This window comes from Caenorhabditis briggsae, assembly GCF_000004555.2.
Source record: "Caenorhabditis briggsae complete genome, chrIII, whole genome shotgun sequence".
Taxonomy (NCBI): Eukaryota; Metazoa; Nematoda; class Chromadorea; order Rhabditida; family Rhabditidae; genus Caenorhabditis; species Caenorhabditis briggsae.
Genome location: NC_013490.2, coordinates 8,148,348 through 8,162,086, shown reverse-complemented (window position 1 = coordinate 8,162,086; position 13,739 = coordinate 8,148,348). Strand labels below are relative to the sequence as shown.

At 37.9% G+C, this 13,739-nt stretch overlaps 3 protein-coding genes across 3 annotated transcripts in view; 2 read left to right on the top strand and 1 right to left on the bottom strand.

Annotated features, from left to right (window-relative positions):
• Positions 1-4,386, bottom strand: part of CBG16677 — a gene marked incomplete at both ends in the record, with an annotated part of 5,331 nt that extends 945 nt beyond the window's left edge. The window contains 13 exons of the mRNA XM_002641924.1: positions 302-1,186; positions 1,235-1,427; positions 1,472-1,910; positions 1,962-2,113; positions 2,167-2,270; positions 2,318-2,594; positions 2,642-2,908; positions 2,958-3,232; positions 3,276-3,434; positions 3,483-3,704; positions 3,750-4,044; positions 4,092-4,215; positions 4,266-4,386. Coding sequence (XP_002641970.1) covers positions 302-1,186; positions 1,235-1,427; positions 1,472-1,910; positions 1,962-2,113; positions 2,167-2,270; positions 2,318-2,594; positions 2,642-2,908; positions 2,958-3,232; positions 3,276-3,434; positions 3,483-3,704; positions 3,750-4,044; positions 4,092-4,215; positions 4,266-4,386 — 3,513 coding nt within the window. The remainder of the gene's footprint in view (positions 1-301; positions 1,187-1,234; positions 1,428-1,471; positions 1,911-1,961; positions 2,114-2,166; positions 2,271-2,317; positions 2,595-2,641; positions 2,909-2,957; positions 3,233-3,275; positions 3,435-3,482; positions 3,705-3,749; positions 4,045-4,091; positions 4,216-4,265) is intronic.
• A 364-nt stretch (positions 4,387-4,750) lies between these two features.
• On the top strand, positions 4,751-5,393 carry Cbr-mrpl-18 (the record flags this gene model as incomplete). Its single annotated transcript, XM_002641923.1, has 3 exons — positions 4,751-4,878; positions 4,924-5,158; positions 5,244-5,393. 3 exons carry the CDS (start codon positions 4,751-4,753, stop codon positions 5,391-5,393), a joined length of 513 nt encoding a protein of 170 aa, XP_002641969.1.
• A 2,403-nt stretch (positions 5,394-7,796) lies between these two features.
• CBG16675 lies at positions 7,797-12,812 on the top strand (the record flags this gene model as incomplete). Its single annotated transcript, XM_045244088.1, has 7 exons — positions 7,797-8,076; positions 8,286-8,358; positions 10,848-11,064; positions 12,126-12,207; positions 12,307-12,404; positions 12,521-12,677; positions 12,808-12,812. The coding sequence occupies 7 exons, from the start codon at positions 7,797-7,799 to the stop codon at positions 12,810-12,812; spliced, it is 912 nt and encodes a 303-aa protein (XP_045096033.1).
• Between the last annotated feature and the right edge of the window lie 927 nt (positions 12,813-13,739).

Below are 13,739 nucleotides of genomic sequence, written 5' to 3'. Positions count from 1 at the left end.
CTTCCATTCGTATAGAAAACATTTCTGGTCTTCCTGGTAAAACTTTTTTTAGAATGAAAAAACCTCACGAAATCGCATTTTTCACATGTTTTTTGATTCTAAAAAAGTTTTACCAGGAAAACCAGAAATGTTTTCTATACGAATTGAAGAACACAGTTTTGCGGTTCTTTTGAGCTATAGAACTCCTAGTAATGTTGAAAACTGAGAGAGGAACACACCAAATTTTTCAGGTAGATCAAAAATAATTTTGCAGTTCAAAACTTTTCTGTGGGAGAGCGTGTACTGTAAAATGTCTACTCACATTATGATTTACGAAAATTTGATTAGCAACATGTAGAATGTGGTCCACATCCAATGGTCTATCTCTAGGAATATTGGGCTGCTCAAGGAGCACCAACTTCTCAAGTCTTCCCAAAAGCCATAGCGTCTCCACTACAAGTTCTCGATATTCCGGTTCTGCTATTCTATTGAGAGCTTCCTCGACTTCCAATGCAAACTTAATTTCCTTTCTTGTCATTTCCTGGGTGAGTCCCCAATGAAGAATCGTGTCGTTGATCTTCACACCATGTGGCATTTTATGTACAGTATCCCATAAGATTGCATAGAAACCATTTGGAACTCTGTTCAAAGCACCATCAATTCGACGATGTCTCAACCATATTCCAAATTGGAAATCATCCTCATCCGCTTCGTCTTCTTCGTCTTCTTCCTTGGGAATATCTAATCCACCCACACTTCTAGTCGATTTTCTAAGAGATTTACGTTCTTCAATTTGTCGTCGGAATGATCCGATTCCAGTTCGAGTTTCTCGGATGGTGTCTCCATAATGGAATCCATCTTCAGCGTATTCTTCAAGGAGTCGTCCAGAAAGCAATGAGAATATCATTGATTTGAGTTCAAAAGGTGATACGGTTAACAAAGTTTCAGCTGCCTCTGTTCCAGACAGATTCCGAAGACGTGCGAGTTCGGAGGCGAGAACCTGGATGATAAGACCGATCCGCAGTCGGAACATTTCAAGAAAGAGTTTTGGCTCGGTGCGAACAAGAGATCCCAAATACACGATGATTTCTTGTGCGAGTGTGAATGAGTTCGCATCATCACCGTAAGCACGATTCATAATCTTCTCAAGTTCTTCATTCGTTTTAGGGCAAGTGATCACTTCCTCTTTTTTCGAAGCCATTCCAACCTGTATTTTAAGAAAACTCTTAATTTATAAATGAAATTAATTCCTTACCGTTATTTGTTTCTGCCGGACAAGAAGATGTGTTACAGCTTTGCTCAGTTCTTCAAGCTGTTTTTTGAGAAGACCAGCTGTCAATCTGACAAGCGCCCATTCACGAGCTTCGCATGCCTTGGTGTGCACTTCTTCCATCAACATTCGAACTGTGATATGCTGGCAACCTAGTTCTGTGTCATAGTCTGGTCCACTGAAATTATTATTTGTTTTTTGTGAATGAAGAAGAAAACCTACAATTTCATCCACAAGCAGTGAACGATCGAAATTTGTTCTTCAAGAACTGTTGTTTCATTCAAAAGATCCAACAAATCGTCTGCTTTCATTTCCATGATCTGCTCCGTTTTCAGATCTCTGTGAGCTGTTTCATTTTCTGCTCCACGTCTTGTAGTCTTCAGCAATTGCTGTCGTAATTCTCCAGAACTGTGTTCTTTGACCAGACCAAGTGGCTTCTGTCCGAGAGGTGGCGACTGTCGAGGTGAATCCATTTCATGAAGATCTCTTGGTCGAGACTTGTAAGCCAAACGGAGTTGGATGAGATCCGCATCATTGCTGTCGAGCGCAATCGAGCGATGTCTCATAGACGCTTTATGAATCAGTGAGTAGGCGCTTCTATCCTTCACGGATTCTCCACGTTTCAGTGTTCTTGGGCCTCGTGGTGAAGCCATTTTTTCACCTAAAGATCCTCGAAAGGGTTGTCAAAAGTTAGAAAAAAGCGCGAACTTACTTTTCGCTTCTGTTGCATCTTCTGTTAGTAATGTGAATTGCACTTTTTCAGCTGCCACACTTCTCAACATCTCCTCGGCCTTCTTATCCCGGAATTCCATTTTACTGACTGCCGTCGTACGGAAGAAGTCTGACAAATCCTTCATAACCACTCTGCAATCACTTGCAACCCAAATAAACGTTTGATACAAGATAACCATTCTTACCGAGCTCCACTCAAATATCCAGTGTTGATTTTCTTGATAGCTCCGATTACAGTAGACTTCATATGACGATTCAGATGAATATTTGAAAAGTGCGAAAGTCCTTCCTGAAATTTCAGATTTATGTTTTTCTGAGCGGGACCATTTCACTTACAGTCGAAAGCATTCCTTGAGTGATAACCAGAACAACAAGTGGCCTTCCACTGATGCTGACACTATTCCATGATGCATAAATATACTGTAGCTCACTGCTCCATTCGTCTGTTAGAATTCGAATATCGTACATCAGATGAGAACGTCGGGAGTCCATGAATTGGGGAGTAAAAATGACGAATTTGTTTCCTATTTGGTACAGACGACTGGTACTCAACAAGCCGATTGGGCGATCTAGCGGTCTTCCGGAAAGATTCAGCTTCTTGGATTCGCCAATTCTGGAAAAGCAACTAGATTCTTCAATAACTTGTTTGAATTCACTCACTTTTCCAATAAGTGTCCAAGAGCGGATGCTGGGAGAATCGTAAAAACTGGATCGATCTCATCTACACGTTGCACATGAATATCGTGGGCGCGAAGTTCTCGTTGAACATCGGCCGATTCAGCTAAAACTGTCACTTGAACCTCACATGGAGGTCTCTTCTCGTAAACAGATAGACGTCTACTGAGAGGATCAAGTTCAGCGGGAAGAAGAAATCCTTCATAAAGCAAACAGATAATCACATACAATGATTGGGCCCAAAGGAATGGTCTGAAATTTAGAATAAGTGGACTGGATTGAGAATTCGTAGTAAACTTACGTTGCTCCACCAGGAACACGAGGCTGTGTGCTAGGATGTGCTTTCTCGGCGGATACATGTTCCCTGAGAACTACATAGAGCTCTGGGACAAGGCGGAATCCCTTGTCACTCAAAACTAAAACACTTTCTAGTTGCTGCCAATAAGCTTCCACGGCCTCATCGTCTTTCGAATACATAGCATCTAAAATTAGATAGCACAGAAAAATGGGCCATTCGCATTCAATATCTTCAAATTGTTGGAGTTCTGATTTGTTGTAGTAAAGACGAGAACCATCCTGAAATGAGAATTAACAGGGACGTTTACAGAGATTAACTCACTTCTAGAACAGTCTTGTAACCATCACGCATGAATCGGCGGCATCCGTACTTTCCTAACAACCTATGAGTGATAGTTTCCCTCGTTTGAGCTACCAATTCTGGGTCTTCAACACAGAATGCTGGATAGCTGATAATTCCAAGAAGTGCAGCATCCGTTTCCTATAAAGAAACTACCATTTTAACGATAACTTTATTTTCAGAGCTTACTTTACTGAATGACTCTCTCGGAAGCATACTGGAAAGAACCGCAGAGCATTGTTCAATTTCATCGGGAAGAACATGAACCACTGATCCTCGTGATCCATCTACAAAGAGATCTCCGACATCATTGAGAGCTTGCAGAGCTGCTTTAACCATTCCGATGGATGAAGCATTCAGTTCACGAATTCCTTGATTGGTTTTGTCTCCACGTTCCCAGACTCCGTAATCCTTTAAAAAAGAGAATACTCAAAGGATTCACTTAAAATAACTCACAGGTGTTCTGTATCCAGTTTCGATGTAGTAAACCAAATTTTGAATGAATGCCACTTCATCGAAGTTTCTGACAACTTGGAGACCAGATGCTGTGATTTGAGCAAGTGTGAGAAGGTATAGTGAAATCGCATCCATTTGAAGATGTCCCCAGTCAGCATCTCCACAAACAGTCCCTTTTGTAGCGACAGCGTATTTAGAGTGTAAGGCATCGAGAGGGCGTTGGTACTTCTTGAATTGCTCCAATTTGTCTGCTTGTCGCATCAAGCATTCCAAGATGGACTGCATCATTTTTACGCTGAAGGAGAGTTTTATCAAAAAATATATCGGTTAAATATAACTCACCATGTGAATCCTAATTCTTTTGCCTTCGTTAGATCTTCATCAAAGTCTGCACACTTCATGTATGCTCGATAAAGAGCCCACAGAGCTTGAGCGATATAGACATTGTCACGGACCCACGCATGACCTGAAAGTATACTTTTTCGATAGAATATGCTAGATTATAATTTTGGGTACCTGGAAAATCTTTCTGATTTGCGAACAGCGCGGTGATTGGGTTCTGGTGGCTACAAATTGTCTGTTCCACCATGAACAGAATGCGATCGAGGCGAACCCCGGAGCCGCTCCGGGATCGCATTTTTATTTATTTTGTCCTGCAAAAGACTATTTATAAGCCGAAATATTATTCGAATTGGGTCATAAATCTAGAAAAATGGTTAGAAAGCTAATCAAAAAAAAATCCGCGTGAGTGCAAACATTGTCCGCGAGGAGTACACGAGCGGAGGACTAGTTTACCATTCACTTTTTTGTTCGGCCACCCAAATGTTTTCTTTTGTTTGCTCTTTTTTCGAGTTTCCTGTTCCAAAACGGTTTGTGAGTTTCCTTCTAATTCATTCTGAAAAGGTTTTGTCTATGTGATTGTCTTATTCTAATACTTCTCAAAACTCTTCTGCTTATTTCAAGTTTCGTAGACAGAACGTTTTATTTGCACAAGTTTCAGAATGGCGTCTCGATTCGTCAAAAACTTCGTCAATCGAAATCCGCGAAACAATGAGCTTATGGGTAGACAAGCAGCAAACACAGGATATCAATTTGAGAAGGACAGAGCTTCTCGGAGTTATATTTACAAGTAAGTACTGGTTGCAGCCGTTCAATGCATATAGTTTTGACTCAGGGTAGAATTAGTGGAAGGGAAATCGCATCGAGAGGGTCGTCTAGTTCACTATCAGGATGGAGTTGTTGTCAGGGCTTCTACAAAAGAACCATCCATTGCTAATCAACTGTACAGTAAAACGGACACCTCAGCTGCCTTGAACATTGGTAGAGTTTTAGCTCTTCGTTGTCTTCAATCGGGAATCCACTTCGCAATGCCTGGTGCCACGAAAGAAGCCATTGAGAAGAGTCAACATGTAAGTTTCAAAAATAAATAACGATTTTTGTGTTGTTTTTCGAAAATTCAATAGTAATTTTGTATAAATATATACATGTTTTCAGCAAACCTATTTCTTCAAAGCTCTCCAGGAGGAAGGTCTCACCCTCAACGAACCATCTCATTTTGAACATTCCTATGAAACCGACAAATCGTTCACTTGGAAGAGGTATCCTCTGAAACCAACGCGTCAAGACAAGCTCGACGAATTATAATTGTTCTCACACTTTCTGAATAGTAGCTGTAGTTTTTGAGTTTTTTATATCCATTGTTTCTCTTTTTGTTCTTGTTTCGGTTTTCAGAATGAACAAACTTTTCTTTCCCACTCTCAGAAACTTTTGTGTGAACAAACGAATCTATTCAGAATTACCCCCCAGAGCATCGTAAGTACCAGCAGTTTTTTGTCTTTTTGTTTTAAGTAATGCATCGAGATTTTTCTTTCTCCTCCTCCTTTTTTCCCTCACATGAAGCTCCCAGCTGCATTCCCCCACGCATCGTTTTGGTGAAAAGACGAATGATGTGTCGAAAGTTTTGGAGGCCAACACCCGAAACAGCTTCTTCCCCATTGTAATATTCATGGGTGCTCGTTGAGCACAAACAGAGGCGCAAATGGATGGACGAGATATCAGGGGATTCGATCTGACGAATACCCCTTTTTTCCCCCATTTGGATTCTTTTCGCTTTCGTTTGAGCACCTTTTTTTTTATTCGCAGTGGATGTTTGGTCTCTACTCTTGTGAGAGTAATTCTGAGTATCAGAAAAGATCAAACCGACTTAGTTAGGACATTTGATTCTGAATTTGGGTTATCATTTTTTGGATACAGTAGACCAAAATGCTTCATGATTCGACCTTTCGCCGGAAATAGTTGAAAGAGAGATTCCGACCAAAATATTTCATTGAATCAAAATGTCTTCCATTCTATCTAATTTTCTAATATTATTGCGAACAAATTCCAGTAAAAATTCGAGATCTAAAAACTCCGTTGAAAATGAAAATTTTGCTTAAGAAGGTGCTGAATAGGGACGAGGATTTGAATTCCGGTGCAGTGAGAAACCTATGCCAGGGCGACGGGACGCTTTTTTTCAAGTTGCTGACAGTGGTTTTTAAAGGTTTTTTTTAGGTGCCGGAGATAAAAGCTGAAAAACTCCGGAAAGTCCTAGGTCTCTCACTGAAATCCTGAAATTCTGAAATTCTGAAATTCTTAAATCCTGAAATATTGAAATTCTGAAATTCTAAAATACTGGAATCCAGAAATTCCGAAATCCTGAGATCTTGAGATTCTGAAATTCTGAAATTCTGAGATTCTGAGATTCTGAGATTTTGAAGTTCCTAAATATTTTTTTTTTAATTCCAAACAATTCAGAAATTCGAGAATACAAAAACAAGTCAAAATAGCTGGAGTAGTCTTTAAACCAAAGACCCAATGAGATTTCGAATTTTTCAAAATTTAGAAAAGATATTCCAGTTTTATTTTAAGGTCCTGTTTTTGCAAAACTCCATGCACAAATTTTCCTGTGGCTCCAAAAGATTCCAAGCGGACAATCCCTGGCTTTCTTGCTCGCCCCAACTATTATTTGTACAAATTCTTCCTTCTATAACTGAATTACCAAGTTTTCCTAGTGCCAAAATTCTTGGATTCGTTTTCAAAAGAGAGAATCAAAGAACAAGAAAACTAATGATTGAGCCAGATAAATGTTCGTTTTCTCATTCACCTCAATCATTTGACCCCTCGTTTCCCTTTTCTTGCTTGACCAAGCACTTGAGTTTTTTTTTCCAAAATCTGATATCCCTTTGCCCCCTATTTTAGTACCGCAAGGAGTCCTCCTTCTCTCTTTCCACTCTCAAATTCACAATTCGAAATTTGCTCTTTTCCCTTGACTGAATCTTCACAAACAGCACGACGACTTTTTTCCCTCTTTTATTTGTCACGTCTTCCTTCTTTCGCCTTCTGAATTCTTGAATTCATGAATAACTAAAAACAGGATACGAGTATTTTTATTTATAATTTTAATCCTATTCTTTGTGTCTGAAACAAGTTCATACTACGCATTGAAATGTGTTTTTCCGGATATTTTGGTTGTAAGGAAGTGAGAAAACAGAGCAAACCTAACTATAAGAATCTCAATTGACCATTTATTTACTTTTCATATAAAACCCTTAAATTATTCTGGTACAGAAAGTTGGAGCTATGGCCAAAGGTCCCACATTGACAACTACTGTAACCTAATTTTTTTCCGGATTTATTCACTCCATTTTTGCTGCGTTTGGTCGAGTTTTCTATTATTGTTCAGTGAAAAAATTGGCTAAAAATGCACGGAAATCGAGATAATAAATCCGAAAAAATAGGTTACGGTAGTTGTTGTTGTGGGATTTTCGGCCACGGCCGCCATCGTTTCCCTTCCACAGCTTCTATTTTTTGTACCAGATGATCAGAAACCTTATTTCTCTTATCCAGTATGATGAACTTGTTATTTTTCCTGAAACAACACAAACATCTCAATTTTTTCCCGTTCATCTCAAAACTAAAAATGTGAATTCATGCGAAAACTGGTTCACTTCCTCTAAAAACATCTACATTGCATGTATTCCTCAGTTTGTGTGTGTGTGTTTTTTTGAAATGTTCCGAATCTACCGTGTTCCTTCTTCTATGAGTATTCCAATGATTTCTTCAGCAAGAATGGCTGATCACGCAGCATTGGAAGATATTACAAACTGCCCAATTCATAACATTGACGAGGACAACAACGTCTTCTCGACGACTACTACTCGTCCGTCTCGTACAGAGCATCGGTTGAGAATGTTGGCAAAAGTGAGTTTAGTGTTTCAGACTTCTTTGAATATCTCATCTGAATCTTTGGGCTATTGTTCAGGCAGTGATTCTAACTACCGTAAAACCTGTCATAGAAAGGCCCCTAACTTTTAACTTTGATCACCTTTATCTTGGTTATTCCAAAAGATATGGAAAAATAGTCAACTGGTAAATTGTTTATCATAATATCACTAACATTTTATCAATTGGCAGATTTTTTATATCTCTGATAGGATCTGAGATAAGTGAGCTCAAAATTGCAGTACATGGGGCTGCTACTAGAGCAAATACGGTAAGTTAGACTCTTATGTTCCATGAAAAACCTCCAGATCCCATATTTCCATAGTTCTCCTTATTTTCAAGAAATAATGTTTTCTGGTTCCCGGAAGGAAAAAAAATTAATGGAGTCGACGGCTCAATTCGATTAACAACCTCAATTATACTTCCGAAACTTCTTTCAGAAAGGAAAACTTCAATTTCTTTGGTTTCTGATTTCTTTCAAAAAAGTGGATTAGAAAGCAGACTACTAGTTTTGTAGTTTGTTGTTTTGATGAAAGAAAATCCATCCAGTGTGTAATTGTTTTTCTTTTCAAATTCTTTTATCTCTTCTCCTACCTTTCATTAAATTTTAATGGGTTTCAACTATTTTTTTTCAAGTAAAATTGATTTAACATCTGTTCTCTTTCTCCCTGTCCAGTAGAAGAGACCTGATAGAAAATGAAAAGAAGAGAAGAAAAAGAGTTCTGTGCGTCCGGCTCATTGGGTTATCTCAATTGATAAAGTTGGCCACAAACGAGAGAGAAAACAACTCTTGCTCTTTTTTCAATTTCTCCTGGGAATTCTTGTTTCACGTGACAGAGCACATACTTTTTCTATTCATGCTTCGAATTTAGAGCGTCACATATTCAGAAAAAGTAGTTTTGCCCAACCGGTACTAATCAAAAAAGTTCTAGCTTTTAAATCTCGGATAGAATTTATCTTCGACTCTAGTTTGACACTTTATATTCAGGTCTAGGATTTATATATTCAGGTCTAGGATTTACTTTATATTCAGGTCTAGGATAGTAAACTTTCTCTCTCTCTTTCTCTCTTTCTGACACGAAAGTGCATTTTTATTTCATCTGAATTTCTTATAGAGAACATAAAAATGAAATAAAACGAGCGATATCTAAGAATTCTTTTATCTTCTTTTTCTTTTGATTAGATTTTCCTTCCGCCTTCGCTCATATCTTATTCACAAAACCCTTGTACATAATTTCCAAAGGTTTTTTTTTTGAAATTCCAAAGTAACCACCGCCTCCACTAACAGTGTTTGACTCATAATAGAGAAGAAGTAGTACTCACAACAATTCATTCACTTCTTCTTTTTCCTTCCATGTATTTTCATCGTTGCCCCGTCATTTTTCGAGCCGCTGAGCAATTATATTATGTCTATTATGAAGTACTGCTCCTCTTCATCTTTTCCTTTACTTCTCGTAGTTCTCTCTTCATTTTTTGCCCTCGCGCGCTGTCCTCTCAACTATAAATGATGATATTCGATGAGCACAAAACTTTCTTTTTTGAGCACTCTCGTGGTAACTGACTTTTTAACTTTTCAAACAATTTCTGATTTTAACCTGTATTTACTTTCAGAAAATTATGCAAAATTAGGTTTCTTGTATTCTTGTTCACTACAACTCTTATAGCGCCTAAACCCCCCAATGAGCCGGATTAAACAGACGCAAGTTTGTAGTGTCATAACATTTGAGAAAAGCTTCGCACTGGACTGTATTTTGGAATGCACAAATTCAAAGAAATCATCTGTAAATTGAACAAGTTTCAAACCATTTTATTAACTTTGAGCTATTAAATTTTATTTCTACCAATTTTCGGGCTTCCAAGATGCCTATGTCTCCCCGTTTTTTATCAGTCCGGATCATTGGACGCCATCCTCTAGAGCTTCCTAGAGGGCTTCCAGTGACACTGTAAAATATCAAGTACCTGTTCAATTTTCTCAGCTATCCAGATTTCAAGGTAAAATTGTTGTCTGGCTGTCAAAATGTTGAAATGTTCAAAGGAATTTCCTTTTCATTGCCTAAAAAACTCAAAATTCAAACTTTTAATTACTTCCGAATACTAAAATTTTAGAGTTATTACACACTGAAATTCCAAACATCTTCCAAAGAAGCAAATCAACTTCTTCTTCTTCTTCTTCTTCTTTCTCTTTTTTTTTTTCTACGTCGTACTTTAATTGAGCCTCCAATTTTTTTCGTTTCCTCCCCCACCTATTCGCCATTTTTCGGCCCACAAAACGCCCTTGTGCTGTCTTTTTCAAACGCCAGCAATTTCCGGATCGAACATTCGAAGCACTTCTTTTCGAGTTTCTCTGCGTTTTAATGATCTTTCCAAGTGAAGTCAACCTTTCCGTTTTAGAAGAGTCTGAGCCACATAGTTTTCTTTCTCTGCACCTTCTAGAATCTTCATATTATGGAAGTGTGCTTTCAGAATCTAGAATTAAATCAGATCATAAGCCTCATTTGATAAATCTTCCAAAGGAATTTCTGATTTTTTATATTTTCCATTCAGCTCCTGGCTTTGGCAAAAAGTCAGGGAAAAAGTAGTTGTATACATTACAAAGTGTCACAAAAGCACATCAAAATGCCATTCATCCCAGAAAGAAGAGTTTCCAATAGAAACACCATTGACCTCTTTCCGCGAAGCTCTTCTTTATGAAACGTGACGTTTCCATAGAAGTGTCATCTCCAGAATCTCCATCCACCCTCTCTCTTCTCCTTCTCATCCACTTTTGTTCTCCTCAATTCCCAAGTTTGTGTTTCAGAACTTCAAAGACATTCGTTCTTCGTCTATGGCTTCATCCAGTTCAGCTGCAATGCGTCCATTCGGAACAGCAAGATTAACTCCTGGAAGGCAGACTGGACGACAACAACAGACACAACCACAGCAAATTAGTACTCCCGAACCAATGATTGGTAAGTTAGGAGAGAAGAATCAGAGTGTAAATTGGTTTTTCAGCAATTGCCCTATCGGATATGGAGTACCTGATGAGATCGGCCAGGTCGAGCAGGAGTTCTGGAAGGTAAGTTGACAATTTAACACAACGATCTGGACTCATACAGTACCGTTCCATAAGATATACAAAAACGTATTTTCCAGTTTATTTTCGGTCATTTTAACCATTTTTAGGAGTCTGAAGCTCGGCTGTCAAGTTTCCGATTTGGAAATTTTTGGAGGGTGTAAATCAAACCTATATTAAAAACTTGCCAATCACAGAATTTTTGAAAATTACCCAATGTTTCAGCTATTTGCCTATATCCGGAGGACACCTTTTTTTGCATGTTCTCAGTACAAGAACGAGCGGGAAAGGGATGTCTTTCAAAAATCGGCAAACAGCTGAAAAACTAGGAATTTTCTTAGAATTCTTTGAACTCAAAGTTTCCAATCTAGGTCTGTTTTAAAGCCTTCAAAATTTTCAAAGTGATCGGAAACTTGTCATTCGAGCTCGAGATTCCGGAAAATGGCAAAAATGACCGAAAGTCAACGGAAATGTACGTTTTTGTATATATTTGAACGGTACTGGACATATAAGTATCTTGTTTTGAGCGAGTCTATTTGGTACTTTCTTACTTTTAGCCATCAACGAATTCTATAATCTCTTAATTTCTTAACTCATTTTCTCGTAGAACAAAAATACTGACATGAATAGTGTTACATAGTTTTTAAGAGCCTCTTTCATCTCGAATAGTTGAACACCTGGCACAATAGTAGACCAGTTTTTATGATGTAATACGACATCGTCAATTAAACCTATTTTTCCTCTTGTTACTTTCATAAACATCTTCGGAGCTTTCCTCTCCACATACTCCGGATGCCAAGAGGAAAAGACCAGAGCTCGGCGAGCAATTTTGTGTTAAATTGTCGGCGACAAACTAAATTGAGAGACCTCTTATTTTGTCTCCTATCCTTCATTTCTTCTCCCACAAATCTCTTGTTCCTTTTCCAATGAATATCTATAATTCAAAACCAACTTATCTCCTCCCAAGTTTCGGTGTCGATCGGCCTCGATCCGCTTTAGACAGTTTTAGGTAAAACAATTGCAGCTATAGGGTTAAGAAACTCTTCTAACCAAACGAATTTCAGATCCGAACGTCAACCAGGATGCACATGTTGCTGTCATATCGCCGCAGGGGTTACTGTAATTCCCCGTGTCGCTCGTTTCTCGGTTGAAGGAGGACTCTCGACTCATACTCTCATGAACCATTCCGACAGTAAGTTTTGTAATCTTGGGGAAGGAATTTAAAATAAACTCTGAAAATTTCAGATCGGATAGCTGTGAAAATCACTTGCAGTGATAACAACATGTATCGAGTCACTCCGGTTTATGCAACCGTTGAGCCGGGACAGAGTCTTCCACTTCACGTAAGTTGGCCTAGATAGAATCGAAAGTTTCAAATCTAGTTTTCTCAAACACATCATTAAGCAAATATTAGAACTGTAAAAGTTCCCAAACAAACACCATTGCCCATTTATTGCAGATCGCACGAATCACCAGTGACCTAATCAAACGTGACCGTCTCTGTGTCAACATTCTTGAAGCGGATGGCAACAAAGAAGCGAGAGAGATCTTCAAAAAGAATGCGAATACACGTGCACCAGCTTCCATAAACATGGCACTTGAAGCGACGAACGACGGTCAGAATCATCATCATCACCATCATCATCATGAATAGAAAACACTCACAAGTTTTCCGATTTATTCTATTTTCAAATATTTCTTTTTCTTTTATCTCCTCCTTATATGCCTCTATTCTTATATTCAAAGTATGAACCAAAATAAAAGCATCACACAAAAAAAGTAAACTCTGTTTGCTCAAGTACTCAAGGTTTTTAAACATTTTCTTCGTGTCAAAAACCCACATTATGAATCATCTGTCATTTGAACAAAAAGCTAGACCTGAAAAATTCTTCTTATCAAACTATCAAATTCGTCATTTCCTGTAATAATTGCATTCGTTTTACAAATAAGATAGGTCATAGTTGTTAAATAACTTTCAGTTCTAGATTTAATTTGATTTTATTTCGTTTCTAAAGTTCTTTTAGAAAAATTTTATACATTCAAATTCCAGAAAATTCCAAATTCCAGAGGATTAAAAAAAAGACTTTCAAAAAGCTGTTAGATTAATGTAGAAAGATAGAGGAAGTTTTTTTTCATTAAAATAGTATTTTTATATCCAATTTTGAGTTCCAAATCAATCATCGTATTTCGTCTAACATAAGCTTACCACAACCGTCAACTTCGAGCTCAATTATCTCGATTCATGTAAATGATATCAAAAATTTATTCACTAATAAATTATTTATCATAATATCATCAACATTATTTGACAAACTTTTTGATATCTTTCACCGGTTTCGATACGGTAAGCGCCATTTTTCTTCATCCAAATTTATTTTGCAAAAATATATCCGAAACTGATTTTTTTATTTAATCATGCTGGATCATTGCGACGTCACAAATACTATCTCAAATCACTTATCAAAACTCAACAAAAATATCTTCTCAATTTCTCTCTAATAGAGTAATCAGATGTTGGAACTCTTTACCCGCCAAAGTGTTTCCGGTGAAGCCCTCGTCAGCGGCTTTCAAAAATCGACTATTATCTTGTGATCTAAAACATTTTCTTGTCTTGAATTCAACTAATTACTAACTCGGTTTTTCCTCCATCTCCCATTTAATACAAATGTATGTCCCTG